General features: G+C 36.9%; 1 protein-coding gene across 2 annotated transcripts in view; it reads left to right on the forward strand.

Annotated features, from left to right (window-relative positions):
* cerk (ceramide kinase) overlaps positions 1-18623 on the forward strand; it is a 54409-nt gene that overhangs the window by 22498 nt on the left and 13288 nt on the right. For both annotated transcript variants that reach the window (XM_004912998.4, XM_004912999.4), the window contains 7 exons: positions 252-374; positions 1387-1512; positions 1640-1703; positions 3905-4050; positions 12430-12504; positions 13331-13483; positions 18428-18533. In XM_004912998.4, the coding sequence (XP_004913055.1) occupies positions 252-374; positions 1387-1512; positions 1640-1703; positions 3905-4050; positions 12430-12504; positions 13331-13483; positions 18428-18533 (793 nt within the window). The remainder of the gene's footprint in view (positions 1-251; positions 375-1386; positions 1513-1639; positions 1704-3904; positions 4051-12429; positions 12505-13330; positions 13484-18427; positions 18534-18623) is intronic.

An 18623-nucleotide genomic window follows, 5' to 3' on the forward strand; every position in this document is an offset into this window, starting at 1 on the left:
ATTAGAATTAATTTCTTATAATGGAGTATATGGGAGATAGCCTTTCTGTAATTCTGAACTTTCTGGATAACTGGTTTCCGGATAAGGGATCCCATACCTGTATAAAAATTAGACATTACATAAAATATCTGAGATCTGTATTAAAATATTATTTTATGCGTGTTATTTTTTCGCCATACTTAACAAGCTGTATAACTTGCTTGGATATTAGCTGTGGCAATGTTCAGTGTTGATTTGTTCATGTCTTCTAGTACGTTATGTGCAGAGAAAGAGGAAACACCGCTGGCGGTGCAAGGAGGTGACTTTTTGGTGCAGTGATGAGCAACTTTTTTATCAGTGGTTACAAGCGCTTCATGATATACTTGAGCAGCAGAGTAAGTTGGATTATGTTTAAATTGACTACTTTTGTTTTGTTTTCTTGAGTAATAAGCCAGGATTGAACCTCTGCTACATCAAGTCATAGGTTTGCTCTCATTATGCATTTGGGTTTACAGCTTCTTTAATAGGTCTGCGATTTTCTCTCTTGGATGCTGCATGTTCAGATATTATACAAATAAATATTTAATTGCAAAATCAATGCAGTTTTTTTTTAAGTATGTGTATACCTATGTATGAATATCTTCTGCTTTGCATGCAGAAGAAGGAAGAAATCTCCTTAACTAAAGTGCTTTCCTTGTTGAATCTTACAGTGACATTTATAGGGGCGCTATACTATCTTTTTCAGCATGAATGCAATGAATAGGGCTTGTGCCATTATTTCTTGTGGGGTAGATCATTAGATTAGATTACCAGTATACAGCCCCCCTCCTTTCACCCATTGCTGTAACTGATTTGTTAACAGGAGGATTATATGCAAAGGTACTGTTCATCTATACTCGTGAAATGTTATGTAAACTGTTATGTCTTTTACTTGTATTCCTTTACTCAGGGTACTCAGGTGTTTCAGGGTTATTATAATAATCTACATAGCAAGGACCAAACATGAAGTAGCTTCAGTTTTACTTTTTGCCATGTTTAGCTCAAAAAATAACAGAAACATAGATTTTTCATGATTAAAAAATAGGCAGAAATTATGTATAATTATGCGAAGCCCAATTGGTTGAACTCTTGTTGAACAAAGGGTTATACTGCTCATTACATTACCTGCCCCTAGTGTTTTTGCAGAGTCTCGGGTAACTTCATTTTTACAAAAACGTAATTTGACCAAGGGTGCTTAAATTTATGAACCCAACTGTATTTATGTTTGGTAATATTTTTTAGCTAAAAGGCAGGTCAGGCTTTCTATTGATAAAGGGTGGTTTCAAAGTAATTAGAGTGTAAAGGCCATCACAAACAATCCTTTCAACTGACTTTTTTTTTTTTTTCCTTTTTTTTTTTAATCTGCAGCTCATAGACCAAAACGTTTGCTAGTTTATATTAATCCTTACGGTGGGAAGAAAAGAGGTAAACAGATCTATGAGAATAAAGTGGCTCCATTATTCAGTGCTGCTGGCATTTGTACTGATGTCATAGGTAGGTAAAAAAAACATCACTGTTGTATTAAGGTGATTTCTATTTTGTGCTTTTTACTACAAAATGCTTATATTTTTTATGGTACTGATCATTCCTCAAAGGGCTCAAGCAATTTCTCTCCTTGCAGTTACTGAGTATGCAAATCATGCCAGAGATAACCTATATGAAGTCAACGTGGAAAAATATGATGGGTAAGCATTATGATAAACATGCAAACTTCTTTAGTACAGCATAATATAATATTTGAGTTAAGATCTTTTATATTACATAAAAGGTATAATCTGTGAAAGAAATAGTTTATTTATTAACAGCGCTTAGTGATGTCAGTTTTGTCACATGACTTCTTTTTGCATTATAAGAAGATATAAAAATATCAGAAATCATGTCTGCGTTCCATAGCTTATATAAAAGCACTTAGGGCTTATATAGTCATGGAACATTTTTGTCATCTCGTGATAGGAGACACTGTTTGAAAGCCTCCGTGCAGTCTGCAGTTATCTCCTCTAAGTGACTACTCACCCACAAAGACCGTTAAAGGACCCACATTGTGCATAACCAGAACTTTAGTGCCCGCATTCCACTAACAGGCAAAGGGTGCTGACAAATTGTATGGCTGTCAGTTGTCCATTATCTCCATAAACAGGGCTAGCTAATTCACATTGAGGGACATAATTGCCTGTACAATGCTAGCCTTGGGGCCCACCCTTTTTTTTATTCCTTCATGTTTTTCTTAAGATCATTAATGTGTTCCCTAAAGAAATATCTCATATCAGGCAATATTCCATCTCTTGGAATGTGATTGTTCAATATTTTGTTTTGCACTTTAACATAAGCCCTTCCTAGCAACCATCATTTTTTTAATAATGTTTGAAATTGATATTGGCTTAAACAAGGCCCTTACAGACAAGTATTTTTACCTGGAAGAAGCACAGGCCTGCATATATTATGTGATCATACTCCTTGTGGTGCAGGCAAATGCAGAACATAGATGGCATTCATGAAATTGTGTTTAACTTGCATTTGGCACTTGCCTGCCCCCCGTGCGTACAAATGACCTAAATATCCTGTGCTGCATTTCTTCCTGCATTGGAATGCATAAATGCTCCACTGCAGGGGAATGCAGATAAAAAATTGTTTGTAAGAGCCCTTAATGTGAAGATTTAAATACTGTTCCTAATAAGGTGTGATTTTTCAGGAACTTTTGAATATTTACCACTCAAAGCTGTGCTCCCTCAGTTTGCAAGGGCTTGAATTTACAAAAAGCAAAGCCTTTTAGGTTCAGTATCCCTATGGCATAAAATGTTCACTAAAATTCCATTTATGAAAATGCAGTTTTTATAACTACTGTAAAGCAAAATGGCAACTCCCACTCCTGGGTTTAAATTAACACTGTGATGTTCTAAGATATTACAAATAAAAAGACTCTTTTACCCATGTTGTCTAAATGTTTCTCTTTTGCTAAGCTGGCAGGATGTCTTGCATGTTATAGAAAATAAGTGTTAAATGTTTTTTTTTCTGTGTGTGTGTGTGTAAGTATATGTATGTGTGTGTATATATATATATATATATATATATATATATATATATATATATATATATATATATATATATATATATATATATATATATATATATATATATATATATATATATATATATATATATATATATATATATATATATATAAATGGAGAGACCGCCGGCACTCACGAGAAAAGTGTTGAAATTGCCTGGGTGCAGAGTTCAAACAGAGGTACACAGGGAGAAAAAGGAAAGCCGCACTCGCAGGACTTATGAAGAACAAAAAAATTTTTGTTCTTCATAAGTCCTGCGAGTGCGGCTTTCCTTTTTCTCCCTATATATATATATATATATATATATATATATATATATATATATATATATATATATATATATATATATATATATATATATATATATATATAGGGAGAAAAAGGAAAGCCGCACTCGCAGGACTTATGAAGAACAAAAAAATTTTTGTTCTTCATAAGTCCTGCGAGTGCGGCTTTCCTTTTTCTCCATATATATATATATATATATATATATATATATATATATATATATATATATATATATATATATATATATATATATATATATATATAGGGAGAAAAAGGAAAGCCGCACTCGCAGGACTTATGAAGAACAAAAAAATTTTTGTTCTTCATAAGTCCTGCGAGTGCGGCTTTCCTTTTTCTCCCTATATATATATATATATATATATATATATATATATATATATATAATATATTGCAGTGATTAAAACAGTTTCAGCCTTATTATATGGTACTTTCTGTTTCTGATTAAATTTTGTGCATCCAGTATGTTAGTTGATTGGTTCTAACTGAATGATTTCTTTTATTTTTGGCAGGGTTGTTTGTGTTGGTGGGGATGGAATGTTCAGTGAAGTGCTACATGGCCTCATTGGCAGAGTACAAAAGGATTCTGATGTAGATCACAACAATCCTAATGCACAATTATCTCGGTGTAATATAAGGATTGGCATTATCCCTGCTGGTAAGTTAACTAATTATGTTCCTGCTTACTAGTGATCGGACATTGTCTTTTTTTTATTGGTTATTAATTTTTTTTATTGGTTATTAATTTGTGAACAAATTTGGTAAAGGCTGCAACTCATAAGTCTGTGTTTCGGTGTTGATTAAAGAAGAATCTCCTGTTTAATAGATATTCTGTCACATTTGAGATCTCTTTGCCACCAAAAAGTAACAAGATATTGATTTGGAGATCAAAAATTGAGAAAATACTTTTAGATAATTGGTCCATATACTTAGATAACCTATAAGTCATGGATAGAGAATGAATGGAGAAATGTGTGTACAATACCTGTGTTCAAAGGGCAACTCCGGCTTCTGAACCAACTTCAAACTAATGTTACAAATTGTAACAACTTCTCCACAGCTTACAGACAGCATGCAGGAACTAAATAACCCACAATGCATTGTACTGCAATGTTCCTTTCCTTATTGACATCACATGTGCAGGGAAATGTGGGATTTGCTGGATGCAGGTTAAGGACTGTCAACTACTGTTACATTTTATTTTCAGCTAGATTAGCAGGAGCACAGGGGACTAGGCTTAGAAAACTGTTCCAAACCAATTATTACCTTAAAAACAATTAAAAGGCTGCCTATGTTTAATTGATGCATATTGCAAAGTTCCTTGAAATTAGTATAATTTGTCAAAAAGTTGAGAGAGTTCCCAAAAGTTGAATTGTATTACTTTTCCATTTAGCTCTTTGACTATATGTTTGCTGTTCCACTGATATAATTCTTTGTGATATGCAGGTTGGTTTACCCTTAGGTCAGGTGAGTATAGGTTGCCATACATGGTCAGATTTTAGCTGCCGATTTGGGTCCTTCAGACTGATTCAGCAGCTCATTTGCCTGTGTATGGGCACCCCTTAACCAACCGACCGACATCTGGACTAAAATTGGGCAGATCTCAATTGGGCAGGTTCGATTATCTCATCAGATCGGCTACCTCATTGCCTAGTTGTTTTGGTCCTTGGTCCAATGGTGCCTATGCCTGCAATTTAAATTTGTTGGTATGTCTTGGTATAGGTCCTACAATGGCAACATTTTGCGGGTTATGGTATAGCATGCAGGTTGCGTTTTTCCTGACCCACACATTACTATTTCACTGAAGTTTCAAGAGGGGAGAGAGAGAATGAGAAGTTTGATCATCATAAATTTGGGGTTGAAAGTTTCATAATGTTTGAGACAAGTCGGTTTCTTTTATTCAGTTGTTTCAAATGTATTGATTTCTGTAGTTACCTTTATTGAGACTCCGCTATGTATCTCAATGTTTATTCTAATACATCAATAAAAGCAATTTAAAAGAATGGGAACTTATTTTGTAACAATTTCCATTAGGACACACACATACTATGTTATAAATAGATATTCTAGTTAGAGATTTAAAAACATATGTAGGTTTATATACGTTTGTGTTTCATATGCCCTAGTATTTTTAGCCCAAATAATTGAGGTTATTTGAAAATATTGCAGAAGTCTTTCTGTTGATCGGTTGATAAGTTAGATACGATGTAGGACTGACCAGTGAAAACTAAACTTACTACTGAAACAATTAGAGGCCTACTCATCAAAATTCAAATTTGTGGAAGTTTAATTTTATTTTTTATTTGAAAAAAACTGGGGCAAAAAGATGCACATTGATTTTGAAAATTTGAATCTAAAAAAATTAATTGTTTAAAAAGAAGATGAAACCTTGAATTTGGCCTAGTACTACTACCATTAACTCCCCATATTTTAGATGCCGCATTGTATGTTTTATGTGTTTTTTGAGTTTTTTTGTGCTTAGTAGCTCTAGTTTTGGAAACGTTAAGTAGAATTTGTTAACATAATGCAGAAAAAACTTGAATCGTGGTAAAAAAATTTAATTTAAAGGTTGATAAATCATCCCCTTAGTGTGCCATATATTCTCTTCTGCATTAAATGTATTTGCTACTCTTACTGGGAAATGTTCAGTAATTCCTTTATTTATTTTTTTTCCTGTTCACCAGAACAATTTGGAAGAATGCCTAGGCGCAGCTGTACAAAATCCAGTCTTACTAAGCTTGTAGTAAAAGCTGCAATGGATCAAAATGTTGTGCTAAGGCAGCCTTATTTCTATCAATGCCACATAAAAAGTTTAATGCAATTCCAAGGGCATATGCTTCTCAGAAAAAGATTAGTCTTTTTAGCACCTAGGCAAAATAAATAAATAAAAATGGTACTTCAATAGAACTATACAAGTCAACACATCAGATAAATCATACTCTTTGACATATTGCTAATAAAACCTGTACCTTACGGTGCAATATGATTTCACAGGTATTTATTATATTTGAAGTTTGTTGCAATAAGTCAAGACCTCAGGAAAGAAACTGCCCTGTGTATAAAAGTAAAAGAGCTGGGGTGGTTGAATAAAATGAATAGTTCAGAAACTAGTGCAGTGATAAAAGTAAAAAGAAAGGCAATAGCAAGTGCACTTATTTACTTCAAGGATAAGTAGCACAAACATGTTATCTATTTATTATAGGCCTTGTAAGCATGTTTTTTTTGTTTTCTTTCATCAAAACACTAAATTCTTCAATCTAAAAGAAATCTTTAAAGGGATTCTGTCATGATTTTTATGGTGTACTTTTTATTTCTAAACAGTTTACATAGCAAATAATTCACTCTACCATTTATAATTTTATTCTTGGACCGACAAATGTATTTTTTTTAGTTGTAATATTGATGTGTAAGCAGCCATCTCACTACATTGTGCCTGAGTCTGAGCTTTCAGAAGAAGCCAGCGCTACACAATAGAACTGCTTTCAGATAACCTATGGTTTCTCCAACCTATGGTTTCTATCTCTCCAACTTGCAGTGCAGCAGTAAAGTGTGACTGAAGTTTATCAGAGCACAGGTCACATGGCTGTAGCACCCTGGGAATTGAAGAATATGGCTAGCCCCATGTGAAATTTCAAAATTAAATGTAAAAAAAATGTATGCACTTTTAAAAAAAAAAAAAAAAAAAAAAAAGTTGAATGCAGGATTCTGCTGGAGAAGCTCTATTAACTGATGCATTTTGAAAACAACGTGTGTGCTTATGACAGTATTCCTTTAATAAAACCTTCAGAACATGCCTAATCTGTATCTTCTTGATCCTAGGATAGTAATTGGATTTTTACATTTTTTTATACAACTATATATGTATCTTTTTGTGACTTGTAAACTTATTTTTCCAGAAATCCATGACCACTTTATTGGGAATAATAGTTCTGCACTTTCTGAAGTGTCAGAGGGTGCTTATCCCATCTTACATTTATCCCTGTCAAAACCGTAAAACAAGTTTGGACAACTTGTGTTTGGTCAGCACCCCTAAACAGCGTGTAGCCTGCAAGCAGCTTAAAAATATTAAAGTGCACCTATCACCCCCATACTGTGTTCCCCACCAGAGGTGTGGGCTAATAGAGCCTGCACTGCAGTTGGTGGAAACTTTCTTGAAAAGAAATAGTTCCTGCCAGCGCTAGGCCGCCTGCTCTGGAAGGGAGCTCCCAGTGTGGGCAGTCATGTTGTTTGGTGCACATTAGCATAATGAGTGAATCTCCCCTCTCACTCATTTTGTGAATGTGTCCGACGTAGGACCAGTGGATGTGACTTACCCTCCTATGTCATGTGCATACGCATAATGAATGAGTTGTGGCACTCGTTCATTATGTGCATGCGTGTGTCACAACTTGGCTGTCCACACCGGGAACTTTCTTCCAGTGGTAGCCTAGTACTGGCGGGGGTGGGAAGGGGGCTATTTTGTTTTTTTTTTTATAAAAAAAAAATTGCACACAATCTAAGGCTAATGCCACACGAGGCATGGGGGGGGGGGGGGGGGAATTCCGCCCTACGCCTCCTACATGTACCTGCACCCGAATGAATGAGATTCGCTCGGGTGCAGGCACATGTAGCTGATATATGCATGAAAACGCGAGACTTTGCATTATCTCACGTTTTCATGCGTATATCGGCTACATGTGCCTGCACCCGAGCGTATCTCATTCATTCGGGTGCAGGTACATGTAGGAGGCGTAGGGCGGAATTTTCAGCAATCACTTTTACGCTTGCCGAAAATATCTGCACTACGCCTCGTGTGGCATTAGCCTAATATTTCTGCTAACCGGAGTTGGGCACTATATGCTTGCATCTCTGGTGGGAGAAACAATATGGGGGTGATAGGTGCCCTTTAAGTTGGCTATGTATGATGATGTATGTGCTGTTATTAGCCATACATGCAGAGTGTCATATTTCAGTGATTCACCTGATCTGCTAATGGGCTACTTGGCGGAAGTGTCAGCACATGTAGTTTCAGAGAATAATTGATGACCTAACATGCACTCAAATGGGGTACCAATCAGTCCTTTGTTTACTAGTTTTGCGAATTAAATGCAGTGATGATCAGCACAACTACATTTATTTGAGATGGGGGACATGATGCATAGACAGGAATCAATAGAATTGTGTGAAAAATGTATGTGGGTGTGGCCATATTTATAGTGTCAAGCCAGTGGCATGTTCAGTGCAACAAAGACTTTTGCTTCATGTTGTAAGAGACCCAAGATTCCAAGATAAATTGGCATTGCAATTGGCATTGCAGATGGTCTTAAAAACCTCACCGTCCCTAACAATAGTTCTTGTGCTGACACTACTTCTAGATATACATCTTTGGAACACTGTAGTGAGTGTTCCAGCTTAATTTTGGCCAAATGTATGTCAGGACTTTGTTAGCAGTTGCAAAGAATGGCTGTAGGATTCTTTTTTTGCTTGTTATAAATTATTTTAAAGTACTGTGTAACTAGCCGGTTCTATATAAATAAACGATGATGATGATATATGCACACTCCTGTTTCAGGATACATTTGTTGTGTTTATTCCTGGTGTCTCTGGGCAGCTTTAGAGTTAGTTAATTTTGTGATAAATGCAGTCCATAGTATCTGACCCAAATTGAAAAAATTAGAGAGTGCCTGAGAGAATATTTTTTTCCCTATTATAGTTTATTGCTTAATTATTTTATTTACTTAAGGTCTCTACATTTCATCTTATTTAGAGCCCTTTGGACTTGGTTTGTTAATGTTACAGTACATAGATTTTCTGTCCCCATTCATTTTAAGTGTTTACTGCAAGCCCTGTGCAGATTACTGGTCTTGGTGAGCATTTCAAAGCTATTGCTGTTATATCAGTTGCAGTAAGCTTTGTGTTTTCATCTGTTTGAGCTTTGCAGTCATTTTAGAGCTTGGCAGTCTCTCATATCACAGTGCTAATTCTTATAAATCTGCTGTTTAGTGCTATAAGCTCTATTGTTAAGCGTTTAGTAACTGGTCCTGGTGTTCACTGTATGCTTAAGCTTAATGATTGTTGATCACTGCCATTTGGATCTATTGACCTAATATTTCAAAAGCTTCAAATGTTCCAGTGGGAGCATGTGAAGTTTCCATGTCCACCAAAACTATGTTCAGCATTTTTGTTATTACATCTGATAATGCTGCAAGTTTTCTGATTGCCACTTAATGTTATTTTTTTTATGACTTCAACTTCCTATCTATCACCTTACAGAGAAAGTGTAAGCATTCACATCAGTCTGTGAGCAGTGGAAATTACAATCTCATTTTCCTACTCCAATAACAAGAATACCTTAACACTAGGGTCATTTTCATCAGAATCCAATTAACCTACCCGCACATTTTTGGACTGTGGGATGAAACGCACAAAGGCAGGGATGACATGAACCTTGTACAGATATTGACCTGATCAGAATCTAACCCAAGATCCAGGCTTCAAGAAAGCAATAGGAACCACTGCGCCACCAAAACTAGAATCCCTTCCATGCGCTAAAGGCACTTTCTGTTCTGTATAAGGGTGAAGACACACAGAGCTACTAGTAGCAGCTACTTGTCACAGTTACTAAAAAAGACAATGCTGATCACTTACTGATAATTGTCTGAAATGTGTTTTAGTAGAGGCAATTCTCAGTATTGTCTATGGCAAGGTATTTTCTGGCATATGTCCTTTTTGATGAGAAAACTATGGTAGTCACCTGTTTTAGAATCAGTGTGTTGTAAGTTAGTGTGTTAAAATAAAAAAAGCTTGTAGGACTTTTAAAATATAATTATTTAGCCATGGGACACACTTTCATTTACATTTACTGGAGATATTTCATTCTTTTTACCTCAGCAGAATGCACTGTATGGCTACTTGTTCATATCAAATATGTTAATAAATAAGTCTTTCTCTGCAGAATGATTTGTGAACAGAGATGGAAAGAGGGCATAAAGCTGCACCACCTAAGTATACACCAGTATGGGAGATTGCATGGATAAATAGAGGGTTAATAGGTCAGCAGAGCTGAAAAACTACCTCATCTAACCCTATTAAAATTAAAACATGGTGACAGGTGTAGTACTGCTCAAATATGCCACTTCAGAAAAGTTTGTGCATATAGGCCACATAATACACTGAGGATAAAGTCTACACACCCCTGAAAAATTGCAGGTTTTGTTTTAAAAAAAAAAAAAAAAAAAAAAAGAAACCCAAGATCATCTCAGAACTTGTTCTACCTTTATTGCAAAATTGCAATTTATACAAAGAAGTCTAAAACAAATCAGAAACAGTTTAAGGAAAAAAGAAATCATACAAAAAACTAGCTACATTAGTGGTTGAAGAACCTTATCATTTTATTACTGCACTCAGTCCTTTTGGGTTACAGTATCTTGGTTTGGCACATTTGCTTGCAAATATTTCCCAGATCTGTCAAATTGCGAGGGCATCTCCTGTGCACAGCTCTCTTCAGGTCACCCTACAGATTTTGGATTAAAGGACATGTAAAGCCTACATTTACCTACCTACATTTACCTACAATGCATATCACTTGGGCACGTCTCCCCCACTCAAATTCAAATCATTTGTACTACATATATCCCCTCCATTTGCCACCATCACATTTTCCTAAAGCAAATAGCAGCTTTCACCCAGTGGCCATTTTTCCTCTGATACATAATCAGATACATTTAAATCTGCAAACAGCCTACACACACACACACACAGACCCTTATTCAGCATACATTTCATCAAGAATGCAGGCTCACGCAGATAACATTTCTGCATTGTTTGAGCACTGTAATGGTTAAAATAAGCTCAGGAGAAGAGGCGGTTAGGAGAAAAAAATTGAAGCAGACAGCTAGAGCTGAGTTTCTATGGGAACCAGCAATGCCCTCTCTTTACTGGCTGCTAGACTAGGGGGTGTGTTTAGTAATCTGAGCATGCCCACAAGACTACAGCCAAAGCAAATTCCTGAGGGAGGGGACGAGTTGGTTACAGGAGGAGAAGGAAATCTAAGTGATTAAGGAGATGCTGAAACCTTACTATTAACCTCTGGACAACCAGTGTGGCAGGTATTGAAAGATTTCCAAGAGGTTGTTTACTGATTACATTTTCGTGTGTGGGGTTTACATGTCCTTTAAGGTCTCTGCTCTGGCTGGGCCATTCCAGAACATTGATCCTCCTTTGGTGAAGCCATTGCTTTGTTGATTTATCTGTATACTTTGGGTTGTTGTCATGCTGAAAGGTGAAGTTCCTCTTCATCTTCCTAGCAGATGCTTGAAGGTTTTGTCAAAATGTTACCAGTCAACATAGGGGCAATTAAGTACCCAGTTATAGCTCTTATTGGCACACCCAGGAACCTTTTCCATGCTTCCCAACACTTTTTCCATTTAAATAAGGCTCACAGGTATAAGAGGTTTGGGATCCCTGCCACATTATGTAATTACTTAAATGCGTACAAAAGTAGATCTGAGTGTTATAGTGGAGGTGCTTCTCCGTATCCCCTATGGTAAGGTGTTTTTACAAATTTTGTGTGTCATTGCCCTAGTCCTCTATTTAACCAGTCTCCCATTATTTATATTTAGGTGGAGCACCTTAACGCCTTTTCTCGATCCATGCCCTCTTAAGCTGTTTCCCCTACATTTAGTGAGTTTACAAGCAGCCAGCCCACCTTCTCTCTATTCCCCTTTCATTTGGCACAACATATGCTCCAAAAGCCACCAATAACATGGCAGGCATACAAGCTTGGTTGGTTGGTTGGTTGCTCTTATGGTGGCAATATTTATATATTTTGTTATATAGTTATATAGTTTGTTTTTATATATCTTGATTTGAGCCAACCGACGTTCCAGAACAAACACATTGAACAGGACAGGAACACTTGGGCCAAAATGTTAGATTTGGGCAAAGAACACGGTGGTGTCATAACGGATCTTTCTTCTACTTTGGGGCAGATTACTCATGTGTTATTTTATGAGATTTTGTTGATTTATGTCTGTTAAAACAAATTCTTATTTTCCAGGTTCAACAGACTGTGTATGCTATGCTACTATTGGTATTAATGACCCAGAGACATCTGCTTTGCACATTATTCTAGGTAAGTTGGTATAATTAAGATGAATATTCTGTTAAAGAGAGTTATTCACCTTAAAATTAATTTACAACAAAATGTATCAAAAGATGAAAATTTAGCTTCTCAGTTTGCCAGAAGAGTATTTTATATTTCACTTGTATTTACTTTTATCTTAGGGGAATATTTATAAAAAGAAGAAAATAAGAAGTATTTGACTGAGAAATTCTATAAAACCTAACATAGACTTCCATCTAAACTGTCTGATACACATATATCTCTTAGTGTGGTGTACAGACAACTAAATAACTGTAGCAAAAGGGAGCAGTTTTGAAATTAAAATGTAAGTAGTAGTATGGGGCCTGAAAAGAAAATTAAGCAATAAAGATAAGAAAAAACAGCATTTTGGTGAAAATTACAAGACTGGGGACCCAAATAATTCAAACACCATAAATATATAAAGGCAACTGAAAAGTTGCCGAGAAGGTATATTTATGGCACACTAAAGTTGTGGAATATGGCAGCACTTTGTAAAGCATAACGATAATGTAAGGGTGCACTTTAGATACTTGTTTTTTTACCATCAGTGTGGCACAAGGAAATGTTACTGTGTACAAAACCAATGTGCATACTGATTTGGAGCACCGTGAAGAGAACAGTAGCACCTTTTTTCTTTTCTTTAACTGCCTATACATGGCCTGATGTGTTTACAGGCTGGTCATATAAGATAAAAAGTGTAGGTGGACAGGGATAAGAATGAAGAAAAACGTGAGAGGAGAAGACAGGTTGGGATAAGGGGAAGCAAAGAAATTTCACTTTTAAATAATTGTTTTTTTTTTCTGTTCACATAAAGGTGACTGCCAACCTCTGGATGTGTGCTCTGTACACCACAAGAGAACTTTTCTGAAGTATTCAGTTTCATTATTGGGATATGGTTTCTATGGGGATGTGTTAAAGTACAGCGAAAAAAATCGCTGGTTAGGTCCTGCTAGATATGATGTTTCAGGTAAAGTTAATTTTAAATATTTTGAAATTATTTTTGAAATATTTCATTTTTTTAACCTTTACATTATTTTCTTTTTTTGTTTTTGATTGTAACTTGACTTGATCAATTATTATATTCTGCTACTTCAATCTAATCATAAGGCGCAATGGAGCAAGTTAGCCTTGCTGACTTGCAGTGCAGAGATTATTTTTGAACTTGAAATACTCTGGTCCTAGGTTTCTCCATAAAACTCCATAAAAATTTTACCTAAGAAAACTGGAAAAACTTATTGACTCGAGTATAAGCCTAGGGTGGGGAATGCAGCCACTACTGCTAAGTTTCAATAATCAAATAAATCATAAAAGGACACTCAGCGTGACCCCCTTTGAACTCTTCATAAATATGTCTATGAAGATTTTCATTCATCCAGGTCATGGTATATCTAGTATAAATAAATTTAAAGCAACTGGACTTGTTTGGTAATCATTGAAGACGTTTCACTACTCATCCGAGCAGCTTTTTCAGAAAGAGGTGTAAAAAAAGGCCATTCATGTCAAAGTGGAGAAACCATCCCTAAACAGAGGCGGGGGACTTCGACACCATGTGTCTGCTACATACAATGCTGTTCTAACATCTGTACCCCGGCAGTTTCAGAACACTTCACACATCCATTCATGCAACTCTAACAAGTAACACCTGTTTTGAAGAGTTGCATGATACTTTGGTAATCCTTTCAAAGTAACTCCACAGCATTCACACCTCTGTGAGTTTCAGATGTCACCTTTCTGAAGAGTTACAAAGTGCCATTGTGATTGGATTAGTGGAAGAGTATATATGCTGAGGACTTCCCATACCAGTCAGTTGAACTGAAGAAGCTGCTCGGTTGAGTAGTGAAACGTCTTCAATGATTACCAAACAAGTCCAGTTGCTTTAAATTTATTTATACTAGATATCTTCATAAATATATCATGCTGGCAGCTGCAGATTAGGGAAAGGTGGATGGAGGACCCTTTGACCCTCCTGCCTTGAAGAGTTACAGCACTGGGAAATAAAACAGGTACAGGGAAAGAAAAATGGTACAGCAACAGACAAAAGCATGTTTGGGAAGACTAAGCTGCCATACTAAGTGACAAGTACTTGCCATCCTGCTCCGTACGCTACCATTGTATAAATCGTATGCTGCACTTGTATGCTGCAAGCGTTCCCAGCATATTTCTGCCGTGTGCAGTTCCCATTGTATAAAGGGGTTTGTGCACACATGTTAAACGCCCTACAGTTCCCTCTGGGATGATGGTTTGATTAGTGCATGCTTACAGACTTAAGACATATCTACAACAGTAAACTGTGCAGGCAGCTGCATACAGAAGAAACAGTTGTTTACTGCCCAGCTCAATATGTAAATGCAAGAAACATGTACTACCTTGATGCCCATGTCACAGTAGGACCAAGAGTGGACCTTGTAGTTATAAAAATATATAAAAATATTTTAGTCTTTTAACCATAGTGCTAATGTTAACAGACTACTGCTGCACAAATATTGCAGCCCCCACAAAGAGGAACATGGGGGATCAGTTAGCATTGTAAAAGTACCAGGAAGTACTTGTTTTGCAGCAATAAAAATGTATTAAAGGGATATAATCTGCTATAGTTTGGAGATTGCAGTGCTTGCTAATATTGTTTGTAGTTGGGCCACTTTAGTAAGTTTAGCAAGTAAATAGTATTTAGACCATTGTCACCCATATTAAAAACCCTTTAACCCTAGACAAAAATGATAATACACCATGGATCATTGTGACACATACCACTTACTTTATCTCTGATTGGAACTTATCTTTAAGTCTGCAATCAGAACTAAACTAGCAAATTATGCTTTAGTAAGCCAAATTATAATTTTTAGTGTTCAGTGTTCCCATAGTATGAAGGCGTGCGTGCGTAGGTTGTAGGTATATGCAGTAAATGAAATGGTGCAAACTCTCAAAACAATCCATTTTAATTCCAGGTTGTGAGGAAACAAAACATGAAAAATTCCAGGGTGAATACTTTTGCAAGGCGCTGTATACAGTGGCTTGCAAAAGTATTCGGCCCCCTTGAACTTTTCCACATTTTGTCACATTACAGCCACAAACATGAATCAATTTTATTGGAATTCCACGAGAAAGACCAATACAAAGTGGTGTACACGTGAGAACTGGAACGAAAATCATACATGATTCCAAACATTTTTTACAAATAAATAACTGCAAAGTGGGGTGTGCGTAATTATTCAGATCTTGCCACAGATTCTTGGATTGGATTTAGATCTGGACTTTGACTGGGCCATTCTAACACATGGATATGTTTTGTTTTAAACCATTCCATTGTTGCCCTGGCTTTTTGTTTAGGGTCGTTGTCCTGCTGGAAGGTGAACCTCCGCCCCAGTTTCAAGTCTTTTGCAGACTCCAAGAGGTTTTCTTCCAAGATTGCCCTGTATTTGGCTCCATCCATCTTCCCATCAACTCTGACCAGCTTCCCTGTCCCTGCTGAAGAGAAGCCCCCCCCAGAGCATGATGCTGCCACCACCATATTTGACAGTGGGGATGGTGTGTTCAGAGTGATGTGCAGTGTTAGTTTTCCGCCACACATAGCGTTTTGCATTTTGGCCAAAAAGTTCCATTTTGGTCTCATCTGACCAGAGCACCTTCTTCCACATGTTTGCTGTGTCCCCCACATGGCTTGTGGCAAACTGCAAACGGGACTTCTCATGGTTTTCTGTTAACAATGGCTTTCTTCTTGCCACTCTTCCATAAAGGCCAACTTTGTGCAGTGCACGACTAATAGTTGTCCTATGGACAGATTCCCCCACCTGAGCTGTAGATCTCTGCAGCTCGTCCAGAGTCACCATGGGCCTCTTGGCTGCATTTCTGATCAGCGCTCTCCTTGTTCGGCCTGTGAGTTTAGGTGGACGGCCTTGTCTTGGTAGGTTTACAGTTGTGCCATACTCCTTCCATTTCTGAATGATCGCTTGAACAGTGCTCCATGGGATGTTCAAGGCTTTGGAAATCTTTTTGTAGCCTAAGCATGCTTTAAATTTCTCAATAACTTTATCCCTGACCTGTCTGGTGTGTTCTTTGGGCTTCATGGTGTTGTTGCTCCCAATATTCTCTTAGACAACCTCTGAGGCCGTCACAGAGCAGCTGTATTTGTACTGACATTAGATTACACACAGGTGCACTCTATTTAGTCATTAGCACTCATCAGGCAATGTCTATGGGCAACTGACTGCACTCAGACCAAAGGGGGCTGAATAATTACGCACACCCCACTTTGCAGTTATTTATTTGTAAAAAATGTTTGGAATCATGTATGATTTTCCTTCCACTTCTCACGTGTACACCACTTTGTATTGGTCTTTCACGTGGAATTCCAATAAAATTGATTCATGTTTGTGGCTGTAATGTGACAAAATGTGGAAAAGTTCAAGGGGGCCAAATACGTTTGCAAGCCACTGTATATAAGACCATTTATTTTCAGTTTAAGCCATGTCGGGCACTCCTATATCAATGCAAATATGTAGCATATTTACTGTCTCTGTAAATAGCATGCTTTTGAACAGTATGTCTCCAGTTTTCCAGTAATGAATATATGATTTTGTTCTTGGCATTTAGCTACTTCAGGCTTGTACTTACCTTGCCTTTAATGACAGTAAACAGACTAAGACCGGCACAGTGACAGACATTTGCATTCTCACTATAACAAGCTTTGGGCAGCCTCTTTACTTTGGAGCTCCCATCTGTTCATGCTACAGTGCGCTAATTAGATGAGGGAATATGCATTCCCATGAAGGTAACCAGAATGCCTGCTGCTTAAACTTAAGTTTAAAAAAAATTCCAAAGAAGACAACATTCAATGTTGTGTGGATATTACAGGAGAACTAAAGCTTAACAAAAAAGTATGGCAGAAATGTTGCATGTTATATTTTGGTGTTGCAACCACAGCTCTTTAGCAGTGAAGATCTGTGACTTTAAAGATGTCCACTGCCCCCAGAAGGCTGATTAGGAATTCAGATTTGCATTATATGGCAGCTCAGAAACAGTGCAATTTGCATCAGAATTAAATTCTTGGTGTGTGACAACCCCTAAACTTAGCTTTCCAACTGCTACCCAGACCACACTGAGGGGTATATTTATCATGCTGTGTAAAAAGTGGAGTAAAACATCACCGGTGATGTTGCTCATAGCAGCCAATCAGATGTGTTGCTTTGATTTTCTAACTGTTGAAATCTAATTGCTGAAGTTGCCCAGGGCAACCAATCAGCAATTAGATTTCAACAGTTGGAAAATCAAAGCAATGCATCTGATTGACTGCTAACTGTTAAAATCTAATTGCTGATTGGTTGCCCAGGGCAACCAATCAGCAATTAGATTTCAACAGTTAGAAAATCAAAGCAACGCATCTGATTGGCAGCTATGAGCAACATCACCAGTGATGCTTCACTCCACTTTTTACACAGCATGATAAATATACCCCTGAGTGTGTGCAGTGTCACTGACCAATTCAACAAAATCCAATATGGGGAGCTCTTGTGACAACTTTAAAGGCCTGGATCATTACTGGTAAAAAGATGCTGAACCTTTAGGCTGGTGCAGTAAATTAAGTAAATAAAGTATGGCATTTCTACCCCTTTTCTATTTAAGACTTTGTTCTCCTTTACGTATTATGTATAGATGTGTGTGTGTGTGTGTGTGTGTCTAGGGCACACCCACATATGTTGAGTAGATAAGACATATTTGAACAGCATTATTTACATAAATCCCTGCTGCAATGGACCTAACAGTCCAACACAACACATGTACATATGAGTGAACATACAAACTCCTTGCAAATCTTCACAGATGTAAGAGTTGGATCCAAATTCTACACAGCACAATTTTGTAAATTATAACTTTTTGAATAAGCAATATGTTTACGTGTTCATTTTATTTTCAGGGTTCAAGACGTTTCTTACTCACCATTGCTATGAGGGGTCAGTTTCATTCCAGCCCGCAAAGTGGGTTCTGGGATCACCAAGAGACCAAATAATTTGCACATCGAGGTAAGTCGATTGGGTGATCTTTGTAGCAGTGGTATACTCTAGGTATAAGTTTTAAATGCTGTAGAGTCTCAAAATCAGTTTTTTCTGCCT

This window comes from Xenopus tropicalis, chromosome 3 (assembly GCF_000004195.4).
Source record: "Xenopus tropicalis strain Nigerian chromosome 3, UCB_Xtro_10.0, whole genome shotgun sequence".
Lineage (NCBI taxonomy): Eukaryota > Metazoa > Chordata > Amphibia > Anura > Pipidae > Xenopus > Xenopus tropicalis.